The sequence below is a fragment of the Panthera pardus genome, unplaced genomic scaffold, assembly GCF_024362965.1.
Source record: "Panthera pardus isolate Hobbes unplaced genomic scaffold, ASM2436296v1 HiC_scaffold_16, whole genome shotgun sequence".
Lineage (NCBI taxonomy): Eukaryota > Metazoa > Chordata > Mammalia > Carnivora > Felidae > Panthera > Panthera pardus.
The window spans coordinates 59,290,872-59,312,056 of record NW_026526721.1 but is presented as its reverse complement, the minus strand read 5'-3'; the positions used below and the strand labels follow the sequence as shown (position 1 = coordinate 59,312,056).

Sequence of the window (21,185 nt, the reverse complement as noted above, 5' to 3'; positions counted from 1 at the left end):
ACATATTTTGCAACTGCATTTTTGGCTCAGAAAATATGTTATGGCATCTATAAGGGAAACAAATATAAATCTAATTTTAACACTTAGCTTATTAATAGTAATATAATCGATATTAATAACTGTACATAGTGATTAGTAAGATGATTTATTACTGAAGTGAGGAATTAAGTATTAATTTTCAAAAGTGTACAGTATATATAGCAATGATATTTTTCCTCATTTATAATCTTTTTGAGCTATGCTTCTGAAAACTTGCCTAAATGTAAATGATATATTTAATCTTTCTTTTTTAGCCTGAAAGTACTTTACTGATTTTCTGTGAGAATGGCTATGTTCTTGAAACTCCACTTCCAACTATAAAGGAGGAAGAAGAAGATCATGATGCAGTTTCCTATGAAATCAAAGACATGCACATAAAATGTTTTCATTTCTCAAGTGTCAAATCTAAGATCCTGGTATGTAAGATCCTTGAAGCATTATCTTCTAATATGTTTTGTCTCAGAATACAAAATGTCCTATAAAAGTGCTGGTGAAGTACAAAGAAGAATAAGACCTATACCCTGGCTTTAGAGAGCTTGTAAGCTGGTAGGAAACAGCTGACTGTATTAGAAGGCAGTAGTGAACAGATGTCAAAATCAAAGTGCAAAGAAAATAATTTTAGTGGTGTGCAGTGCAACAAATATGCTTTTAATGGAGAGATAAGAGGAGATCAGAGATGACTAGATGCAGGTGACATTTAGTCACTTAGAAAATAGGAAGGATTTTGAAATACAGCATCCTGTCTTGATAAAAACCCTCAAGAAAGTAGGGATAGAAGGAGCATACCTCAAGATCATAAAAGCCATATATGAACGACCCAACACTGATATCCTCAATGGGGAAAAACTGAAAGCTTCCCCCCTAAGGTCAGGAACAAGACAGGGATGTCTACTCTCATCACTGTTATTCAACATAGTATTGGAAGTCTTAGCCTCTGCAATCAAATAACACAAAGAAATAAAAGTCATTCAATCAGCCAGGAGGAGGTCAAACTTTCAGTCTTTGCAGATGACATGATACTCTATATGGAAAACCCTAAAGATTATACCAAAAAACTGCTAGAACTGATTCATGAATTCAGCAAAGTTGCAGGATATAAAATCAACGCACAGAAATCGATTGCATTCCTATACACCCACAATGAAGCGACAGAAAGAGAAATCAAGGAATCGATCCCATTTACAGTTGCACAAAAAAACATAAAATACCTAGGAATAAATCTAGCCAAAGAGGTGAAACATCTATACACTGAAAACTATAGAAAGCTTATGAAAGAAATTGAAGAAGACACACACACAAAATGGACAAAGATTCCATGCTGCTGGATAGGAAGAACAAATATTGTTAAACTGTCGATACTACCCAAAGCAATCTACATATTCAATGCAATCCCTGTCAAAGTAACACCAGCATTCTTCACAGAGCTAGAACAAATAATTCTAAAATTTGTATGGAACCAGAAAAGATGCCAAATAGCCAAAGCGATCTTGAAAAAGAAAACCAAAGCAGGGGGCATCACAATCCCAGACTTCAAGCTATATTACAAAGCTGTAATCATCAAGACAGTATGGTACTGGCACAAGAACAGACACTCAGATCAATGGAACAGAATAGAGAACCCAGAAATGGACCCACAAATGTATGACCAACTAATCTTTGACAAGGCAGGAAAGAATATCCAATGGAATAAAGACAGTCTCTTCAGCAAGTGGTGCTGGGAAAACTGGACAGCGTCATGCAGAAGAATGAACCTGGACCACTTTCTTACACCATACACAAAAATAAACTCAAAATGGATGACCTCAATGTAAGACAGGAAGCCATCAAAATCCTCGAGGAGAAAGCAGGCAAAAACCTCTTTGATCTTGCCCATAGCAACTTCTTACTCAACATGTCTCTAGAGGCAAGGGAAACAAAAGCAAAAATGAACTACTGGGACCTCATCAAAATAAAAAGCTTCTGCACAGTGAAGGAAACAATCAGCAAAACTAAAAGGCAACAGATGGAATGGGAGAAGATATTTGCAAATGACGTGTCAGATAAAGGGTTAGTATCCAAAATCTATAAAGAACTTATCAAACTCAACACCCAAAAAACAAAGAATCCAGTGAAGAAATGGGCAAAAGACATGAATAGACACTTCTCCAAAAAAGACATCCAGAAGGCCAACCAACACATGAAAAAATGCTCAACATCACTCATCACCAGGGAAATACAAATCAAAACCACCATGAGATACCACCTTATACCTGTCAGAATGGCTAACATTAACAACTCAGGCAACAACAAATGTTGGCGAGGATGTGGAGAAAGAGGACCTCTTTAGCATTGTTGGTGGCAATGCAAGCTGGTGCAGCCACTCTGGAAAACAGTATGGAGGTTCCTCAAAAAACTAAAAATAGAACTACCCTATGACCCAGCAATTGCACTACTAGGCATTTATCCAAGGGATACAGGTGTGCTGTTTCAAAGGGACACATGCACCCCCATGTTTATAGCAGCACTATCAACAATAGCCAAAGTATGGAAAGAGCCCAAATGTCCAGCAATGGATGAATGGATAAAGAAGATGTGGTGTGTATATATATATATATATATATATATATATATATATATATATATATATACACACACACACACACACAATGGAGTATTACTTGGCAATTAAAAAGAATGAAATCTTGCCATTTGCAATGACGTGGACAGAACTGGAGGGTATTATGCTAAGTGAAATTAGCCAGTCAGAGAAAGACACAAAAATCATATGATTTCACTCATATGAGGACTTAGGGAGACAAAACAGATGAACAATGAGGGAAGGGAAACAAAAATAATATAAAAACAGGGAGGGGGACAAAACAGAAGAGACATAAATATGGAGAACAAACTGAGGATTACTGGAGGGGTTGTGGGAGGGGGGATGGGCTAAATGGGCAAGGGGCACTAAGGAATCTACTCCTGAAATCATTGTTGCACTATATGGTAAGTAATTTGCATGTAAATTTTTTAAAAAAGTTGTAATAAAAAGTACGAAGGATTTTGAGAGGATGAAAATGGAGAGGAAGGCAGTAAGAGCTGGAATAACATCCTGAGGGAAGGCAGAGTTGTAAGAATTTGTAGTGCTTTCAGAAAATGAAGAATGGAATTGCAACAGAGGGATGCAGTATGTGGGAGGGATGTGGCAGGAATCTGTGAGCTGCACATGGGCTCCTTAAATACCAGCCAAGATGTTTCAGTGCAATTCTAGACCATTGAGATCCATTGTGAGTTTTTTTCCTCCCTATTCTCTGAAGAAATTTGAAATTATTTGACTAGTTGACAAATGTGACATCAGTTTCAGGTATGCAACATAGTGATTTAGCAAATCTATACATTATGCTCTGCTCAGCACAAGCGTGGCTACCATCTGTCACCATAGTTGTTATGATACCACTGACTATATTCCCTGTGCTGTACATTTTGTCCCCGTGACTTATTCATTACATAACTTCAAGCCTGTACCTCCCACTCCCCTTTACCCATTTTGCCCATTGTCCTGCCCCTTCTCATCTGGCAACCATTAGTTTGTTCTCTGTATTTATAGGTCCGATTCTGCTTTTTGTTCTGTTTTTTAGATTCCACATATAAATCATACGGTAATTGTCTGTCTGATTTGTTTCACTGAGTGTAATACTCTCTAGGTCCATCCATGCTGTCCAAATGGCAAGATCTCTTCCTTTTATTTATTTATTTATTTATTTATTTATTTATTTATTTTTTAAATTTATTTTTTTAAATGTTTATTTATTTTTGAGACAGAGAGAGACAAAGCATGAACGGGGGAGGGTCAGAGAGAGAGGGAGACACAGAATCTGAAACAGGCTCCAGGCTCTGAGCTGTCAGCACAGAGCCCGACGCGGGGCTCGAACTCACAGACTGTGAGATCATGACCTGAGCCGAAGTCGGACGCTTAACCGACTGAGCCACCCAGGCGCCCCAGTTCTCTTCCTTTTAAATAGCTGAGTGATATTCCATTATATGTCTACACCCCATCCTCTTTATTCTTTCCTCTATTAATGGACATTTGGATTGATTCCATATCATGGCTGTTGTAAATAATGCTGCAATAAACATAGGGGAGGGACTTATGTTTTTTTGAATTAGTGTTTTTGTTTTCTTTGGGTAAATACCCAGGAGGAACAACTAGATCATATGATATTTCAATTTTTAATTTTTTAAGGAAGCTCTGTCCCATTTTCTGCAGTGGTCACACCAATTTACATTCCCACCAACAGTGCATGAAGGTTCCTTTCTCTTCATATCTTGCCAACACTTACTGTTTTCTGTCTTTTTGATTCTAGCCATTCTGACAGCTGTAAGGTGACATCTCATTGTGGTTTATAAAAAAGAAAAATAAATGTCTATTTATTTTTGAGACAGAGAGAGAGAGAGACAGAGAGCACATGAGCAGGGGAGGGGAAGAGAGAGGAGACAAAATCCAAAGCAGGTTCTAGGCTCTGAGCTCTCAGCACAGAGCCTGATGCAGGGCTCAAACCCATGAACTGTGAGATCATGACCTGAGCCAAAGTCAGGCACTTAACCAACTGAGCCACCCAGGTGCCCCTCATTGTGGTTTTGATTTGCATCTCACTGATGATGAGTGATGTTGAGCATCGTTTGCGTGTCTGTTGGCCATCTGGATGTCATCCTTGGAAAAATGTCTATTTGGGTCCTCTGCCCTATTTTTAATTGGATTAATTAGGGGTTTTCTTGGCGTTGGGTTGTATGAATTATATATTTTGGCTGTTAACCCCTTATCAGATGTATAATTTTCAGATATTGTCTTCCATTCACTAGGTTGCCTTTTGGTTTTATTGATGGTTTCTTTTGCTGTGCAAAAGCTTTTTATTTTGATGTAGTCCCAATAGTTTATTTTTTCTTTTACCTGCCTTGACTGAAGAGACATATCTAGAAAAATGTTGCTGCAGTTGGTGTCAGAGATATTACTGCCTATGTTTTCTTCTAGAAGTTTATGGTTTTAGGTTTCATAATTTTTAATTTTTAATGAATTTATAATTCATTTTTGTGTATGGTATAAGAAAGTGGTCTAGTTTCGTTTTTTTGAGTATAGCTGTCCAGTTTTCCCAGCACAATTTGTTGAAGAGACTTTTTCCCCACTGTATATTCTTGCCTCTTTTGTCATAGATTAGTTGACCATATAAGCATGGGCTTACTTTTGGGCTCTCCATTCTGTTCTATTGATCTACGAGTCTATTTTTGTTCCAGTACTATTCTATTCTGTTTTGATTATCACAGTTGTAATATATCATGAAATCTGGGATTGTGATACTTTCAACTTTGTTCTTCTTTCTCAAAATTGCTTTTTGCTATTTGATGTCTTCTGTGGTTCTATACAAATTTTAATATTATTTATTCTAGTTCTGTGCAAATTACCATTGGCATTTTGATAGGGATTGTATTGAATCTGTAGATTGCTTTGGGTGTATTGGAAATTTTAGCAATGTTAATTCTTTCAATCTATGAGCATGGAATATCTTTCCATTTGTTTGTATTGTCTTTAGATTCTTTTTTAATCAATGTTTTATAGTCAGAATACAGGTATTTTATCTCCTTGGTGAAGCTTTGTTCCTAGGTAATTTTATTCTTTTTGGTGCAATTATAAATAAAATTGTTTTCTTAATTTTTCTTTCTGCTATTTTGTTCTTAAGTACACAACCAATTTCTGGGTATTAATTTTGTATCCTGCAACTTGACTGAATTTATTTATTATTTCTAATAGTTTTTTGATGAAGTCTTGAGGGTTTTCTATGTATCATATCATACTATCTGCAAATACTGACAGTTCAACTTCTTCCTTACCAGTATGGACGCCCTTAATTTCTTGTCTGAGGTGACCAGGACTTTCAGTACTATGTTGAATAAAAGTGGCAAGAGTGAACATCCTCATCTTGTTTCTGATCTTAGAGGTAAAACTCTGTTTTACCATCAAGTATGATGTTAGCATGGACTTTTCATATATGACCTTTATTATGTTGAGGTATGTTCTCTCTAAACCCACTTTGTTAAGAGTTCTTATCATGAACAGATGTTGAATTTTGTCGAATGCTTTTTCTGCATCTATTGAGATGATATGATTTTTATCTTTTGTTAATGTGTATCATATTGATTGATTTTTGAATATTGAACCATTCTTGCATCTTTTTTTATTGCTTTTTTTATTTTATTTTTTAATTTGTTTATTTTTTATAAGATATTTATTGTCAAATTGGTTTCCATACAACACCCAGTGCTCATCCCAACAGGTGCCCTCCTCAATACCCATCACCCACCCACCCCTCCCTCCCACCCCCCATAAAGCCTGGAGCAGCAGGTTTGTCCTCAGTTTTTAAGAGTCTCTTATGTTTTGGCTCCCTCCCTCTCTAACCATTTTTTTCCTTCCCCTCCCCCATGGTCTTCTGGTAAGTTTCTCAGGATCCACATAAGAGTGAAAACATATGGTATCTGTCTTTCTCTGTATGACTTATTTCACTTAGCATAACACTCTCCAGTTCCATCTACGTTGCTACAAAAGGCCAGATTTCATTCTTTCTCATTGCCACATAGTATTCCATTGTGTATATAAACCGCAATGTCTTTATCCATTCGTCAGTTGATGGACATTTAGGCTCTTTCCATAATTTGGCTGTTGTCAAGAGTGCTGCTAGAAACATTGGGGTACAAGTGCCCCTATGCATCATTACTCCTGAATCCCTTGGGTAAATGCCTAGCAGTGCTACTGCTGGGTCATAGGGTAGGTCTATTTTTAATTTTTTGAGGAACCTCCACACTGTTTTCCAGAGTGGCTGCACCAATTTGCATTCCCACCAACAGTGCAAGAGGGTTCCCGTTTCTCCACATCCTCTCCAGCATCTATAGTCTCCTGATCTGTTCATTTTAGCCACTCTGGCTGGCATGAGGTAATATCTGAGTGTGGCTTGATTTGTATTTCCCTGATGAGGAGCGACGTTGAGCATCTTTTCATGTGCCTGTTGGCCATCTGGATGTCTTCTTTAGAGAAGGTTCTATTCATGTCTTCTGCCCATTTCTTCACTGGATTATTTGTTTTTAGGGTGTGGAGTTTGGTGAGCTCTTTATAGATTTTGGATACTAGCCCTTTGTCCGATATGTCATTTGCAAATATCTTTTCCCATTCCGTTGGTTGCCTTTTAGCTTTGTTGGTTGTTTCCTTTGCAGTGCAGAAGCTTTTTATCTTCATGAGGTCCCAATAGTTCATTTTTGCTTTTAATTCCCTTGTCTTTGGGGATGTGTCAAGTAAGAAATTGCTGCGGCTGAGGTCAGAGAGGTCTTTTCCTGCTTTCTCCTCTAGGGTTTTGATGGTTTCCGATCTCACATTCAGGTCCTTTATGCATTTTGAGTTTATTTTTGTGAATGCTGTGAGAAAGTGATCTAGTTTAATCTTCTGCATGTTTCTGTCCAGTTCTCCCAGCACCATTTGTTAAAGAGACTGTCTTTTTTCCATTGGATGTTCTTTCCTGCTTTGTCAAAGATTAGTTGGCCATACGTTTGTGGGTCTAGTTCTGGGGTTTCTATTCTATCCCATTGGTCTATGTGTCTGTTTTTGTGCCAACACCATGCTGTCTTGATGATTACAGCTTTGTAGTAGAGGCTAAAGTCTGGGATTGTGATACCTCCTGCTTTGGTCTTCTTCTTCAAAATTACTTTGGCTATTCGGGGCCTTTTGTGGTTCCATATGAATTTTAGGATTGCTTGTTCTAGTTTCGAGAAGAATGTTGGTGCAATTTTGATTGGGATTGCATTGAATGTGTAGATAGCTTTGGGTAGTATTGACATTTTAACAATACTTATTCTTCCAATCCATGAGCATGGAATGTTTTTCCATTTCTTTATATGTTCTTCAATTTCCTTCATAAGCTTTCTATAGTTTTAAGTATACAGATCTTTTACATCTTTGGTTAGATTTATTCCTAGGTATTTTATGCTTCTTGGTGCAATTGTGAATGGGATCAGTTTATCTGTCTTTCTGTTGCTTCATTATTAGTGTATAAGAATGCAACTGATTTTTGTGCATTAATTTTGTATCCTGCGACTTTGCTGAATTCATGTATCCGTTCTAGCAGACTTTTGGTGGAGTTTGAGTTTTCCATGTATAATATCATGTCATCTGCAAAAAGTGAAAGCTTGACTTCATCTTTGCCAATTTTGATGCCTTTGATTTCCTTTTGTTGTCTGATTGCTGATGCTAGCACTTCCAACACTATGTTAAACAACAGTGGTGAGAGTGGACATCCCTGTTGTGTTCCTGATCTCAGGGAGAAAGCTCTCAGTTTTTCCCCATTGAGGATGATATTAGCTGTGGGCTTTTCATAAATGGCTTTTATGATGTGTAAGTATGTTCCTTCTATCATGACTTTCTCTAGGGTTTTTATTAAGAAAGGATGCTGAATTTTGTCAAATTGTTTTTCTGCATCAATTGACAGGATTATATGGTTCTTATCTTTTCTTTTATTAATGTGATGTATCACATTGATTTGTGAATGTTGAACCAGCTCTGCAGCCCAGGAATGAATCCCACTTTTGATCATGGTGAATAATTCTTTTTATATGCTGTTGAATTCAATTTGATAGTATCTTATTGAGAATTTTTGCATCCACATTCATCAGGGATATTGGCCTGTAGATCTCTTTTTTTACTGGGTCTCTGTCTGGTTTAGGAATCAAAGTAATGCTGGCTTCATAGAATGAGTCTGGAAGTTTTCCTTCCCTTTCTATTTTTTGGAATAGCTTGAGAAGGATAGGTATTATCTCTGCTTTAAATGTCTGCTAGAATTCCCTAGGGAAGCCATCTGGTCCTGGACTCTTATTTGTTGGGAGATTTTTGATAACTGATTCAATTTCTTCGCTGGTTATGGGTCTGTTCAAGCTTTCTATTTCCTCCTGATTGAGTTTGGGAAGGGTGTGGGTGCTTAAGAATTTGTCCATTTCTTCCAGGTTGTCCAGTTTGTTGGCATATAATTTTTCATAGTATTCCCTGATAATTGCTTGTATCTCTGAGGGATTGGTTGTAATCATTCCATTTTCATTCATGATTTTATCTATTTGGGTCCTCTCCCTTTTCTTTTTGAGAAGCCTGGCTAGAGGTTTATCAATTTTGTTTATTTTTTCAAAAAACCAACTCTTGGTTTCGTTGATCTGCTCTACAGTTTTTTTCTATATTGTTTATTGTTTTATATTGTTTATTTCTGCTCTGATCTTTATTATTGCTCTTCTTCTGCTGGGTTTGGGGTATCTCTGCTGTTCTGCTTCTATTTCCTTTAGGTGTGCTGGTAGATTTTGTATTTGGGATTTTTCTTGTTTCTTGACATAGGCCTGGATTGCAATGTATTTTCTTCTCAGGACTGCCTTTGCTGCATCCCAAAGTGTTTGGATTATTGTATTTCGATTTTCATTTGTTTCCATATTTTTTAAATTTCTTCTCTAATTGCCTGGTTGACCCATTCGTTCTTTTTTTTTTTTTTAATATATGAAATTTATTGTCAAATTGGCTTCCATACAACACCCAGTTCTCATCCCAAAAGACCCATTCATTTTTCAGTAGGGTGTTCTTTAATTTCCATGATTTTGGAGGTTTTCCAGACTTTTTCTTGTGGTTGATTTCAAGCTTCATAGCGTTGTGGTCTGAAAGTGTTCATGGTATGATCTCAATTCTTGTATACTTATGAAGGGCTGTTTTGTGACCCAGTATGTGATCTATCTTGGAGAATGTTCCATGTGCATTCAAGAAGAAAGTATATTCTGTTGCTTTGGGATGCAGAGTTCTAAATATATGTTAGGTCCATCTGATCCAATGTATCATTCAGGGCCCTTGTTTCTTTATTGATCCTCTGTCTAGATGATCTATCCATTGTTGTAAGTGGAGTGTTAAAGTCCCCTGCAATTACCACATTCTTATCAATAAGGTTGCTTATGTTTGTGAATAATTGTTTTATATATTTGGGGGCTCCCATATTCGGCACATAGACATTTATAAGTGTTAGCTCTTCCTGATGGATAGACCCTGTGATTATTATATAATGCCCTTCTTCATCTCTTGTTACAGCCTTTAATTTAAAGTCTAGTTTGTCTGATATAAGTATGGCTACTCCAGCTTTCTTTTGACTTCAGTAGCATGATAGATAGTTCTCCATCCCCTCACTTTCATTCTGAAGGTTTCCTCAGGTCTAAAATGAGTCTTTTGTAGACTGAAAATAGATGGGTCTTGTTTTTTTATCCATTCTGATACCCTATGTCTTTTGGTTGGTGCATTTAGTCCATTTACATTCAGTGTTATTACAGAAAGATATGGGTTTAGAGTCATTGTGATGTCTGAAGGTTTCATGCTTGCAGCGATGTCTCTGGTACTTCATCTCACAGGATCCCCCTTAGGATCTCTTGTAAGGCTGATTTAGTGGTGATGAATTCCTTCAGTTTTTGTTTGTTTGGGAAGACCTTTATCTCTCCTTCTATTCTGAATGACAGACTTGCTGGATAAAGGATTCTCGGCTGCATATTTTTTTCTGTTCATCACATTGAAGATTTCCTGCCATTCTTTTCTGGCCTGCCAAGTTTCAGTAGATATATCCGTCATGAGTCTTATCAGTCTCCCTTTATATGTTAGAGCATGTTTATCCCTAGCTGCTTTCAGAATTTTCTCTTTATCCTTGTATTTTGCTGGTTTCACTATGATATGTCATACAGAAAATCGATTCAAGTTACATCTGAAGGGAGTTCTCTGTGCCTCTTGGATTTCAATGCCTTTTTCCTTCCCCAGATCAGGGAAGTTCTCAGCTATGATTTCTTCAAGTACACCTTCAGCACCTTTCCCTCTCTCTTCCTCCTCTGGAATCCCAATTATACATATATTATTTCGTTTAATTATGTTACTTAGTTCTCTAAGTCTCCCCTCACACTCCTGGATTTTTTTATCTTTTTTTCAGCTTCCTCTTTTTCTATAATTTTATCTTCTAATTCCCCTATTCTCTCCTCTGCCTCTTCAATCTGAGCTGTGGTCACCTCCATTTTATTTTGCAGGTCATTTCTAGCATTTTTTAGGTCCTCCTGACTGTTTCTTAGTCCCTTGATCTCTGTAGTAATAGATTCTCTGCTGTTCTCTATGCTTTTTTCAAGCCCAGAGATTAATTTTATGACTATTATTTTAAATTCATTTTCTGCCGTATTGCTTAATTCGTTTTTGATCAGTTCATTAGCTGTCGCTGCTTCCTGGAGTTTATTTTGAGGAGAATTCTTCCATTTCGTCATTTTGGATAGTCCCTGGAGTGGTGCAGAACTGCAGGGCTCTTCCCCTGTGCTGTCTGGAGTAACTTGAGTTGGTGGGTAGGGCCGTAGTCAGACCTGATGTCTGCTCCCAGCCCACCACTGGGCCCACAGTCAGACTGGTGTGTACCTTATCTTCCCCTCTCTGAGGGGCAGGACTCACTGTGGAGTGGTGTGGCCCCTGTCTGGGCTACTTGCACACTGCCAGGCTTGTGGTGCTGGCTGCTTCAATGGGATCTGGCGTATCAGCCGGGGTGGATCTGCAAGGTGCACAGGGGCAGGAGGGGTAGGCTCAGCTCACTTTGCCTTTGGTGGTCTGCTTCGGGAGGGGCTCTGCGGCACCGGGAAGGAGGCAGACCCGTCAGAGGGATGGATCCACAGTGTTGGGTGTTTGCGCGATGCAAGCAAGTTTATGACAGGAACTGGTTCCCTTTGGGATTTTGGCTGGGGGATGGGTGAGGGAGATGGCGCTTCACAGTGCCTTTGTTCCCCGACAAGCTGAGCTCTGTCCTCCAGAGCTCAACAACTCTCCCTCCCATTGTCCTCCAGCCCTCCCACTCTCTGAGCAGTGCTGTTAACTTATAACCTTCCAGATGTTAAGTCCTGCTGGCTGTCAGAACACACTCAGTCTGGCCCCTTTGCTTTTGCAAGCCAGACTCGGGGGCTCTGCCTTGCAGGGTGGGCTGGCTGCCTTTCCACTGCCCCGGTTCCCTCCTGCAAGTCCATGTAGCATGCACTGCCTCTCCGCCCTTCCTACCCTCTTCTGTGGGCCTCTTGTCTGCGCTTGGATGTGGAGAGTCCGTTCCGCTAGTCTTCTGGCAGTTTTCTGGGTAAATTAGGCTGATGTGGGTGGAATCTAAGCGATCAGCAGGGTGGGGTGAACTCAGCGTCCTCCTACCCCATTCTTGCATCTTGAGGATAAATCCTACTTACTTGATTGTGGTGAATGATCCCTTTAATATATTGTTGAATGTGGTTTGCTAATATCTTGTTGAGGATTTTTGCATCTATGTTTATCAGGGATATTTCCCTGTAGTTTTCTTCTTCTTTTTTAAATGATCTTTATCTGGTTTTGGTATCAGGGTAATGCTGGCCTCTCAGAATATACTTGGAATCTTTCCCTGTTTGAGGGGGAGAGGTATTGACTCTTCTCTAAATGTTTGGTAGAGTTTACCTATGAATCCATCTGGTCACAGGCTTTGCTTTTTGGTAGATTTTTGATTACTGATTCAATTTTATTACTAGTAATTGGTCTCTTCAGATTTTCCCTTTCTTCCTTATTCAGTTTTGGAAGATTGTATGTTTCTAGGAATTTACCCATTTCTTTTAGGTTGTCCAATTTTTTGGTATATAATTTTTCACAGTATTCTTTCATAATTCTTGTATTTTTATGGTGCTGGTTGTTACATTTTCCTTTTGTTATTTTATTTATTTGGGTCTTTTTTATTACTGATGAGTCTGACTAAAGGTTTATCGATTTTGTTTGTCTCTTGAAAGAAGCAGATCTTGATTTCATTGGTCTTCTTTTTCATTGGTCTATGTGCCATTTTGTTCTGCTCTGAGCTTTATTACTTCCTTCCTTCTATTTACCTAGGACTTCATCCTTTTTCTAGTTCTTTCATGCGTAAAGTTAGTTTATTTGAACTTTTTCTTGTTTCTTGAGATAGGCCTGTGCTGCTATAAATTTCCCTCTTAGAACTGCTTTCAATGCATCCCAAAGATTTTGGACAGTTGTGTTTTCACTTTCATTTGTCTCCATGTATTTTTTTTTTCATGTATTCTTTGATTTATTCATTGACTCACTGGTTGTATGTTTAGCCTCCACATGTTTGTGGTTTTTTCTTGTGATTGTGAGTTCTAGTTTCATAGTGTTGTGATTGTAAAAGATGAATGATATGATTTCAGTCTTCTTAAATTGAGACTTGTTTTGTGGCCTAATGAGAATGAGAATGTTCCACATGCACTTAAAGAGAATGTGTACTCTGTTGTTCTTGGATGGAATGTTCTGTATATATTAAGTCTATCTGGTCTTATATGTCATTCAAAGACACTATTTCCCATTGATTTTTCTGCCTGAATGACCTATTCATTGATGTAAATTAAGTGTTAAAGTCCCTTACTATTGTGTTACTGTCAGTTCCTCCCTTTATATCTATTAATATTTCCTTTGTTTATTTAGGTACTCCAATGTTGGGTACATAGATATTTACTTGTTGGATTGATCCCTTCATCATTATATAATGCTCTTCTTTGTCTGTTATTATAGTTTTTATTTTAGAGTTTAAAGTCTATTTTATTTGTTATGAGTATTCCTCCTCCAGCTTTTTTGCTGCTTCCATTTGTAGTGGAATATCTTTTTCAATTCTTTCAGTCTCAGTCTGTTTCTTTAGGTCTGAAGTGAATCTTTTGTAGGCAGCATATAGATGAGTCTTTCTTTTTTTCTGATTTGTCACCCTCTACCTTTTTATTGGAGGATTTAGACAATTTACATTTAAGTAATTATCGATATGTATGTACTTATTATCATTTTGTTAATCGTTTTCTGATTGGTTTTTTTTTTGGAGTTCTTAGTTCTTTTCTTACTCTCTTTTTTTGTGATTGACTTTCTGTAGTGTCATTATTCCTCCCCCCCCCCTTTTTTTGTGTATCTATTATAGGTTTTGTTTTAGGATAGGTTTATAGTTACCATGAGGTTTGTATATTGCTTCCTAAGTATATAGCAGTTTATATTAAGTTGATGGTCATCTAAGTTCAAACACATTCTAAAAAACTTATTTTTTATACCCCTCTCTCCACATTTTATGTTTAGGCTACCATATTTTACATATTTTTATTCATAATTTTCTTCTAATTATGGGCTTTTCTTTTATACTTAAAGAAGTCCTTTTGCATTTTTGTAAGGCCAATTTAGTGATGATAAACTCCTTTAATTTTTGTCTGGGAAACTCTCTTTCCTTTTATTCTGAATGATAACCTTGCCAGGTAGAGTATTCTTGGTTGTAGTTTTTTTCCTTTCAAGACTTTGAATATGTAGTGCTACTCCCTTCTGGCCTGCAAAGTTTCTGCTGAAAATCCAACCAATAGCCTTATGCGCTTTCCTTTTATACTTCTCTCTTGCTATTTTTAAAATTCTTTTTTTATCTTTAACTTTTGACATTTTAATTATTATGTCATGGTGTGGACATTCTTGGGTTCATCTTATTTTGAACACTCCGTGCTTCCTAAACCTAGATATCTATATCTTTTTCCAGATGAGTGAAGTTTTTACTAGTATGCCTTCAACTGAGTTTTCTGCCCCGTTCTCTCTTTTTCCTTCTGGGACCCCCATAATGCAAATATTTGTTTGCTTGATGTTGTCTAAAAGATCTCTTAACTTATCCTGCTTTTTTTATTTCCCCCTTGCTGTTCAGCTTGGGTGATTTCCATTACCCTCTCTTCCAGATCACTGATCCATTCTTCTATATCTTCTAATCTTTTGATTCCCTCTAGTGTTCTTTGTTGTTGTTTATTTGTTTGTTTGTACTTAAGTTATTGTGTTCTTCATCTCTGGTTCTTTTTTATATTTTCCATCTCTTGGTTGAAGGCTTCACTGAGTTCTTTCACTCTTTTCTCCAGCCTGGTAAGCATCTTTATGATCATTGCTTTAAACTCTTTGTTAGGCATATTGCTTATTTCCTTTTTACTTAGTACTCATTCTGAGGTTTTGTCTTTTTCTTTCTTTTGGAACATACTCCTGTTTCCCCATTGTTATTGACTTCCATGTTTATTTTGATGAATTAGCAGAGCAGCTACCTCTGAATTTGAAGAAATGGTCTTGTATCTGGTCGTCCCCTGTGTATGCTTGGCGACTTCTGCTGGCTAGCAGGAGCTGTGGTTGGTGTAGGCTGGGGTTGCAGGGCATTCCATGCTGTGACTGACCTGGTGAGATGACCATAGCTGAAGTGAGTGCAAGTGGGAGGTCCTAGGGGTCTCCATATAGTAGACACCCTGACAGGACAACTAAAGCTGAAGTGGGTGCAAGTTTGAAGGATCCTGGGCCCTTATGTGCAGAGGTGCCCTGGCAGGACAGCTGAAGCTGAAGTTGGTACAAGCTGGAGCGTCCTGCAGTGCTCATTGCAGGGGGTGCCCTGATGGGGTGATAAACCCAGGCCAGCACAAGCCAGTGTGTTCAAGGGGATTCTTTTCAGGGATGCCCTGGCAGGTCAGCTAAAACTGAAGTGGATGCAAGCTAAGGGAGGGTGAGTGGGGGGCTGGACCTTCCATACAGAAGGCACCTTGGCAGGACGGCTGAAGCAGAAATGTGTGCAAGCCAGGGTATTTAGGAGCGTTCCATCCTGAGGATGCCCTGGCAGGACAACTGAAGGTGAAGTAGGTATAAATTGAAGGGTCCCTGAGTGTGCAGCAAAGGGGGGTGCCATTGTGGGGCAATGGAAACCAAGGCTGGTGGAGTCCAATGTGTCCTGGGATGCTCTGTACAGGGGGCACCCTGGTGGGACAGCTGGGCCAAACAGACATCAGCCAGGAGGTCCTAGGGTACTCTGTGTTGATGGTGCCTAGCAAGCTGAAGCCAAAGTGGGTATGGACCTGGAGTGTTCAGGTATGCTTCGCACCTGTGTCACCTTGGTGCAACAGCTGAAGCTGTACTGAGTGCTATCAAGGGGTGTCCTGGTATATACCGCCCTAGAGCCTCCTTGGTGGGATTGCTGGGGCCAGGTGTCTGAGGCTCACTGACGTGGTAGGCTGGTTAGGGTGCTCAGACCCTCTCATCCCATTGACACTGTCATGGTGGAGGGGGAGCATAAACTGGGGTGCTTGTCAGCCCTTCTAACCCAGAGAGAGTTCCAGCAGCTCCCTTTAGTTTGGGAGGGTTTTAGGGCTGGTTCTTTTACATACTAGTTGTTCTTTTAAACCTTGGCTTTTTTCCCCTGTGTTCCAGGGCAGATGATTCTGCTCAGGATGTCTCAGTAGTATCCCTTCCCACTGCAGTTTATGGCATTTGGGATTGGAGGTTCCCTTCATTACTGTGTCTCCACCTCTTTTGTTTTGCAGAAGCTTTTCAGTCACTCCTCCCATTGTGAGATTTTGAGGAGGAGATTGATGTGATGAAATCATATAAATTAGGAAGTAATTCTGAGGGATAAAAAGAATAAAAGATGGGAGATAGGGATGCTAGTGTTAGGTGACTTTTGAAATCACCATTTGATAGATGTGGAAGGCCTAACTCACAGTTTTGCTATTACTATTTTAGTATCTACTAAAATAGAAACACCTTTCCTCCATGGTTATTTTGGTCTACCTAGTTCATGGGTTGATGGAGATGGACTCTGAAAGAAAATGTATTTAGTTTCTCTATTAGGAAAAAAGAAAATAATTTCTATAAAACTAGGATCGAAGCAGGTAATACAGAAATGATTTGAAAAGTTTAAAGATATACCCCCAAATTGATTTATTTTTAAATGACACTATTTGTTACATCAGAGCTGTGAGTTCTTCCTTCCACTTTCTTTTTCATCCCATTACTGTAAATGAATGAATGATTTACAGTTTTTTATCTTAATGTCTCTTGCAAAAGAGATTAATAGAAATAGAAAAGAGAAAGAAACAAAAGGAGTTGAAGGAGAAGGAGAAGGAAGAAAGGAGGAAGCAGCTAGCAGCAGAGATGAAAGAAGATGGAGAAAAGGAATTCCAGGTGGAGGAGGAGGAGGAAAGAGAGGAAGAGGAGCCATTACCCGAAATCTTTATTCCATCAACCCCCTGTCGCATCCTCTGTGGATTTTACTCTGAGCCAGGGAAGTTCTGGGTTTCTTTGGTGAGTAATAATGTAATACATAATTTTGATTAAATAGTTTCTGATCATGAATTTCCAGGCCATTCTTACTTTCTCTTATGGTGAGACCATTTGTTAACTACTATTGAATAAGTTGTGAATTTTGATGAATGAATGTGACTTACAGTTTTTGTGTCATCTTAATATATTTTATGTCTGCTTATAATATCTGCTATCGTCTATAATGATCATTCATATTTCAGGGGGTCAAAGAGAAGAAGAATTAAAGGTAGAAGGAAGGGCAAAGGGCTAAAGAGTCTTCTGGCTGTTTCTATTGTTTCTTTAATTTGAAACTAATTGACATTTTGAAAATAATGGCCACACTATCCTGCAGAGTTTTGTTTGCATTTTGTTATCTGCAGCTATGCTGTGTGGCCACGTGGAAGTCTGGGAAGATGACTATTTTTAGATGGTCACATTGTCACCCTGAACAAAATTGGAACTTGGCTAATATGGAAGAAGAGAAAAATAGATATCAGAGAGTCAAAGACAGAGGACTGTCACAAAGTTGTGATAATTACATTCTCTAATTATATCTTTTCTACTATCATGAAACAATTGATTGCAAAACAAGATTTCCTTCGTTATAAATTTGTCACAAACTTCAGCTCCATTAACAAAAAGACTAATAATTGACACGATTTTATTATACTTCACACATACTGTGATTGTCACAAATTGAAGGTTTGTGGCCATCCTGTGTTGAGCAAGCTAATCAGCATCATTATTTCTACAACATTGGCTCACTTCATGTCTGTGTGTCACATTTTGGTAATTCTTGCGATATTCCAAACTTTCTCATTATTATTGTTATGGTGATCTGTGATCATTGATCTTTGTTACTATTGTAATTGTTTTGGGGAGCCATGAACCACACCCATATAAGACAGCAAACCTAACGATAAATATTGTGTGTGTTTTCACTGCTCCACTAACTAGTCATTCCCCCATCTCTCTCCCTCTCCTTGGGCCTTCCCTGAGATACAAGAATATTTAAATTAGGCCAATTAATAACCCTACAATAGCTTCTAATTGTTCACTTGAAAGGAAGAGTCACATGTTTCTCACTTTAAATCAGAAACAAGAAATGATTAAGCTTAGTGAGAAACGCATGTCAAAAGCCAAGGCAGGACAAAAGCTAGGTCTCTTGTGCCAAATAGTAGGCCAAGATGTTAATGCAAAGGAAAAGGTTTTTTTTTTTTTTAGTAGGCTCCATGCCCAACATGGGGTTTGAACTCATTACCCTGAGATCAATAGTCACATGCTCTATCTCCTAACCAGCCAGATGCCCTCCAAAGGAGAAGTTCTTGAAAGAAATTAAAAGTGCTATTCCAGTAAACACACAAATACCGAGAAAGCAAAATAGCCTTATTGCTGATATGGAGAAAATTTCAGTGGCCTGGATGGAAGATAAAACCAGCCACAACATTCTCTTCAGCCAAAGCCTAATGCAGAGCAACGCCCTAACTCTCTCCAATTCTGGGAGAGGTGAGAAAGCTTCAGAAGAAAAGTTTGAAGTTAGCAGGGGTTGGTCCATGAAGTTTAAGCAAAGAAGGAAAGAAGCCATCTCCATAATAGAGAAGTGTGAGGTACAGCAGCAGGTGCTGATGGAGAAGCTGCAGCAAGTTATCCAGAGGATCTAGCTAAGATTAGTCATGGGGTGCCTGGGTGGTTGTCGGTTGAGCGTCTGACTTTGGCTCTGGTCATGATCTCGCGGTCTGTGAGTTCGAGCCCCGCGTCGGACTCTGTGCTGACAGCTCAGAGCCTGGAGCCTGCCTCAGAATCTGTGATCTCCCTCTCTCTCTGCCCCTCCCCCGCTCATGCTCTGTCTCTGTCTCTCTCTCTCTCTCTCTCTGTCAAAAATCAATAAACATTTAAAAAAAAAAGATCAGTCATGAAGGTGGCTACACTGAACAATAGATTTTCTTAAAAAAAATTTTTTTAATGTTTATTTTTGAGAGAGAGACAGAGTGCAAATGGGGGAGGGGCAGATAGAGAGGGGACACAGAATCTGAACTAGGCTCCAGGCTCCGAGCTGTCCACACAGAGCCAGACATAGGGCTCAAATTCATGAACCATGAGATGACTGGAGCCAAAGTCAGATGCTCAGTCAGCCACCTAGGTGCACCACAATAGATTTTCAATGTAGACGAAACAACCTTCTACTGGATGATGTCATCTAGGACTTTCATAAAGGATATGTCAATTCCTGGCTTCAAAGAATAGGTTGACCCTTTTGTTAGGGGCTAACGCAGCTGGTGACTTAAATTTGAAGCCAGTGCTCATTTACCATTCTGAATATCCTAGGGCCCTTAAGAATTGTGCTAAATCCCTACTGCCTGTGCACTATAAATGGAACAACAAAGCTGGGAGAACTGTTCAGAAAAAAAGAAGATTCCTTTTAAAATATTATTGTTCATTGACAACATAGCTGGTTACCCATGATTCCTGGAGACCTATGATGAGATTAATGTTGTTTTTATGCCTCCTAGCACAACATCCATTTTGTAGCCTGTGGATCAAAGAGTAAAGTAGACTTTCAAGTCTTATTATTTAAGAAATATTTTGTAAGGCTATAACTGCCATAGAGAGTGATTCCTCTAATGGATCTGGGCAAAACCAACTGAAAACCTTCTGGAAAGGATTTACCATTCTAGATTCATGGGAATAGGTCAAAATATCGACATTAGCAGGAATTCTTGGAAGAAGTTGATTCCAACCCTTATGGATGACTTTGAGGGTTCAAGACTTGAGTGGAGGAAGTAACTGAAGATGTGGTGGAAGCAGCAAGAGAACTAGAACTCTGAGTAGAGCCTAAAGATGTGACTGAATGTCTACCATCTCATGATACAACTTTAACAAATGAGCAGTTGCTTTTTATGGATGAGCAAAGAAAGTGAGATGGAATCCCCCCCCCCCCCCCCCCCGCCGGTGAAGATGCTATAAAGACTGTTGAAATGGCAGCAAAATATTTAGAATATGGCATAAACTTAGTTACTAATTAGTAGGGTTTGAGGGGATTGACTCCAATTTTGAAAGAAGTTCTACTGTGAGTAAAATATTAACAGCATTGCATGCTACAGAGAAATTCATGAAAGCAAAAATCAGTTGATGCAGCAAACTTGACCACTGTCTTATTTTAAGAAATTCCGCAGCTACCCCAACCTTCAGCAGCCACCACCTTGATCAGTCAGCAGCCATCAACATCAAGGCAGGACCCCACCAGCAAAAAGATTAAGGCTTTCCAAAAGCTCAGATTATGGTTGGAAATTTTGGGCAATAAAGTATTTTTAAATTTAAGGTATGTACACTGTTAGACATAATGCTATTACACACTTAATAGTCTATGCTATAGTGTAAACATAATTTTTATATGTACCAGGGAACAAAAAAAATCATTTGACTCACTTTATTGCAATATTAATTTCATTAAAGTATTCTGGGATTGAACCCACAACATCCCATATGTGAAGAAAGACTATCACTAATTCATAGTTTGTCCCAGATCCCAGTGTCCCAGGATGCTGACTAGCCAAGGATTGTTGCTACAAGAAGTAACGAGCATTAACTTTTCCCCTGTTCAACTTTTCCTAGAAATGCATCTTTGTTAGAAACTTCTAAGGAGACAAGCAGCAAGAAGAATAGAAAGTAGTGATGGAGGCACCTAGGACTCCACTTATTAGTGCCTTTATACTTTGTCTTTGTTTTATGAAACAGTTGTTGATGACTATAATTGTGTGGGGTTCTAGGGTAAGGGATAAATAAGACATGGTTCCTGACTTCAGGAGGGAGAGAGGCATAGAAAGAACTTCGTATCACGAGGGAGAGAGGCATAGAAAGAACTGTAATACAGTGTAGTAGAGTTCTAGTGTCCTGGAAACATGCAAAAAGTGTTATTTAACAAATATGAGAAAAAAAAATTTTCCTTGTCTTGTCTCAAACAAATCTAACATTCTATGGGGATCCATACGAGTCTTGTCTGCTTTTG

The 21,185-nt window shown here is 38.6% G+C and overlaps 1 protein-coding gene across 3 annotated transcripts in view; it reads left to right on the top strand.

Annotated features, from left to right (window-relative positions):
- The window catches only part of CFAP44 (cilia and flagella associated protein 44), a 151,576-nt gene that overhangs the window by 45,038 nt on the left and 85,353 nt on the right, over positions 1-21,185 (top strand). For all 3 annotated transcript variants that reach the window (XM_019448382.2, XM_019448383.2, XM_053903343.1), the window contains 2 exons: positions 294-455; positions 16,943-17,179. In XM_019448382.2, the coding sequence (XP_019303927.2) occupies positions 294-455; positions 16,943-17,179 (399 nt within the window). The remainder of the gene's footprint in view (positions 1-293; positions 456-16,942; positions 17,180-21,185) is intronic.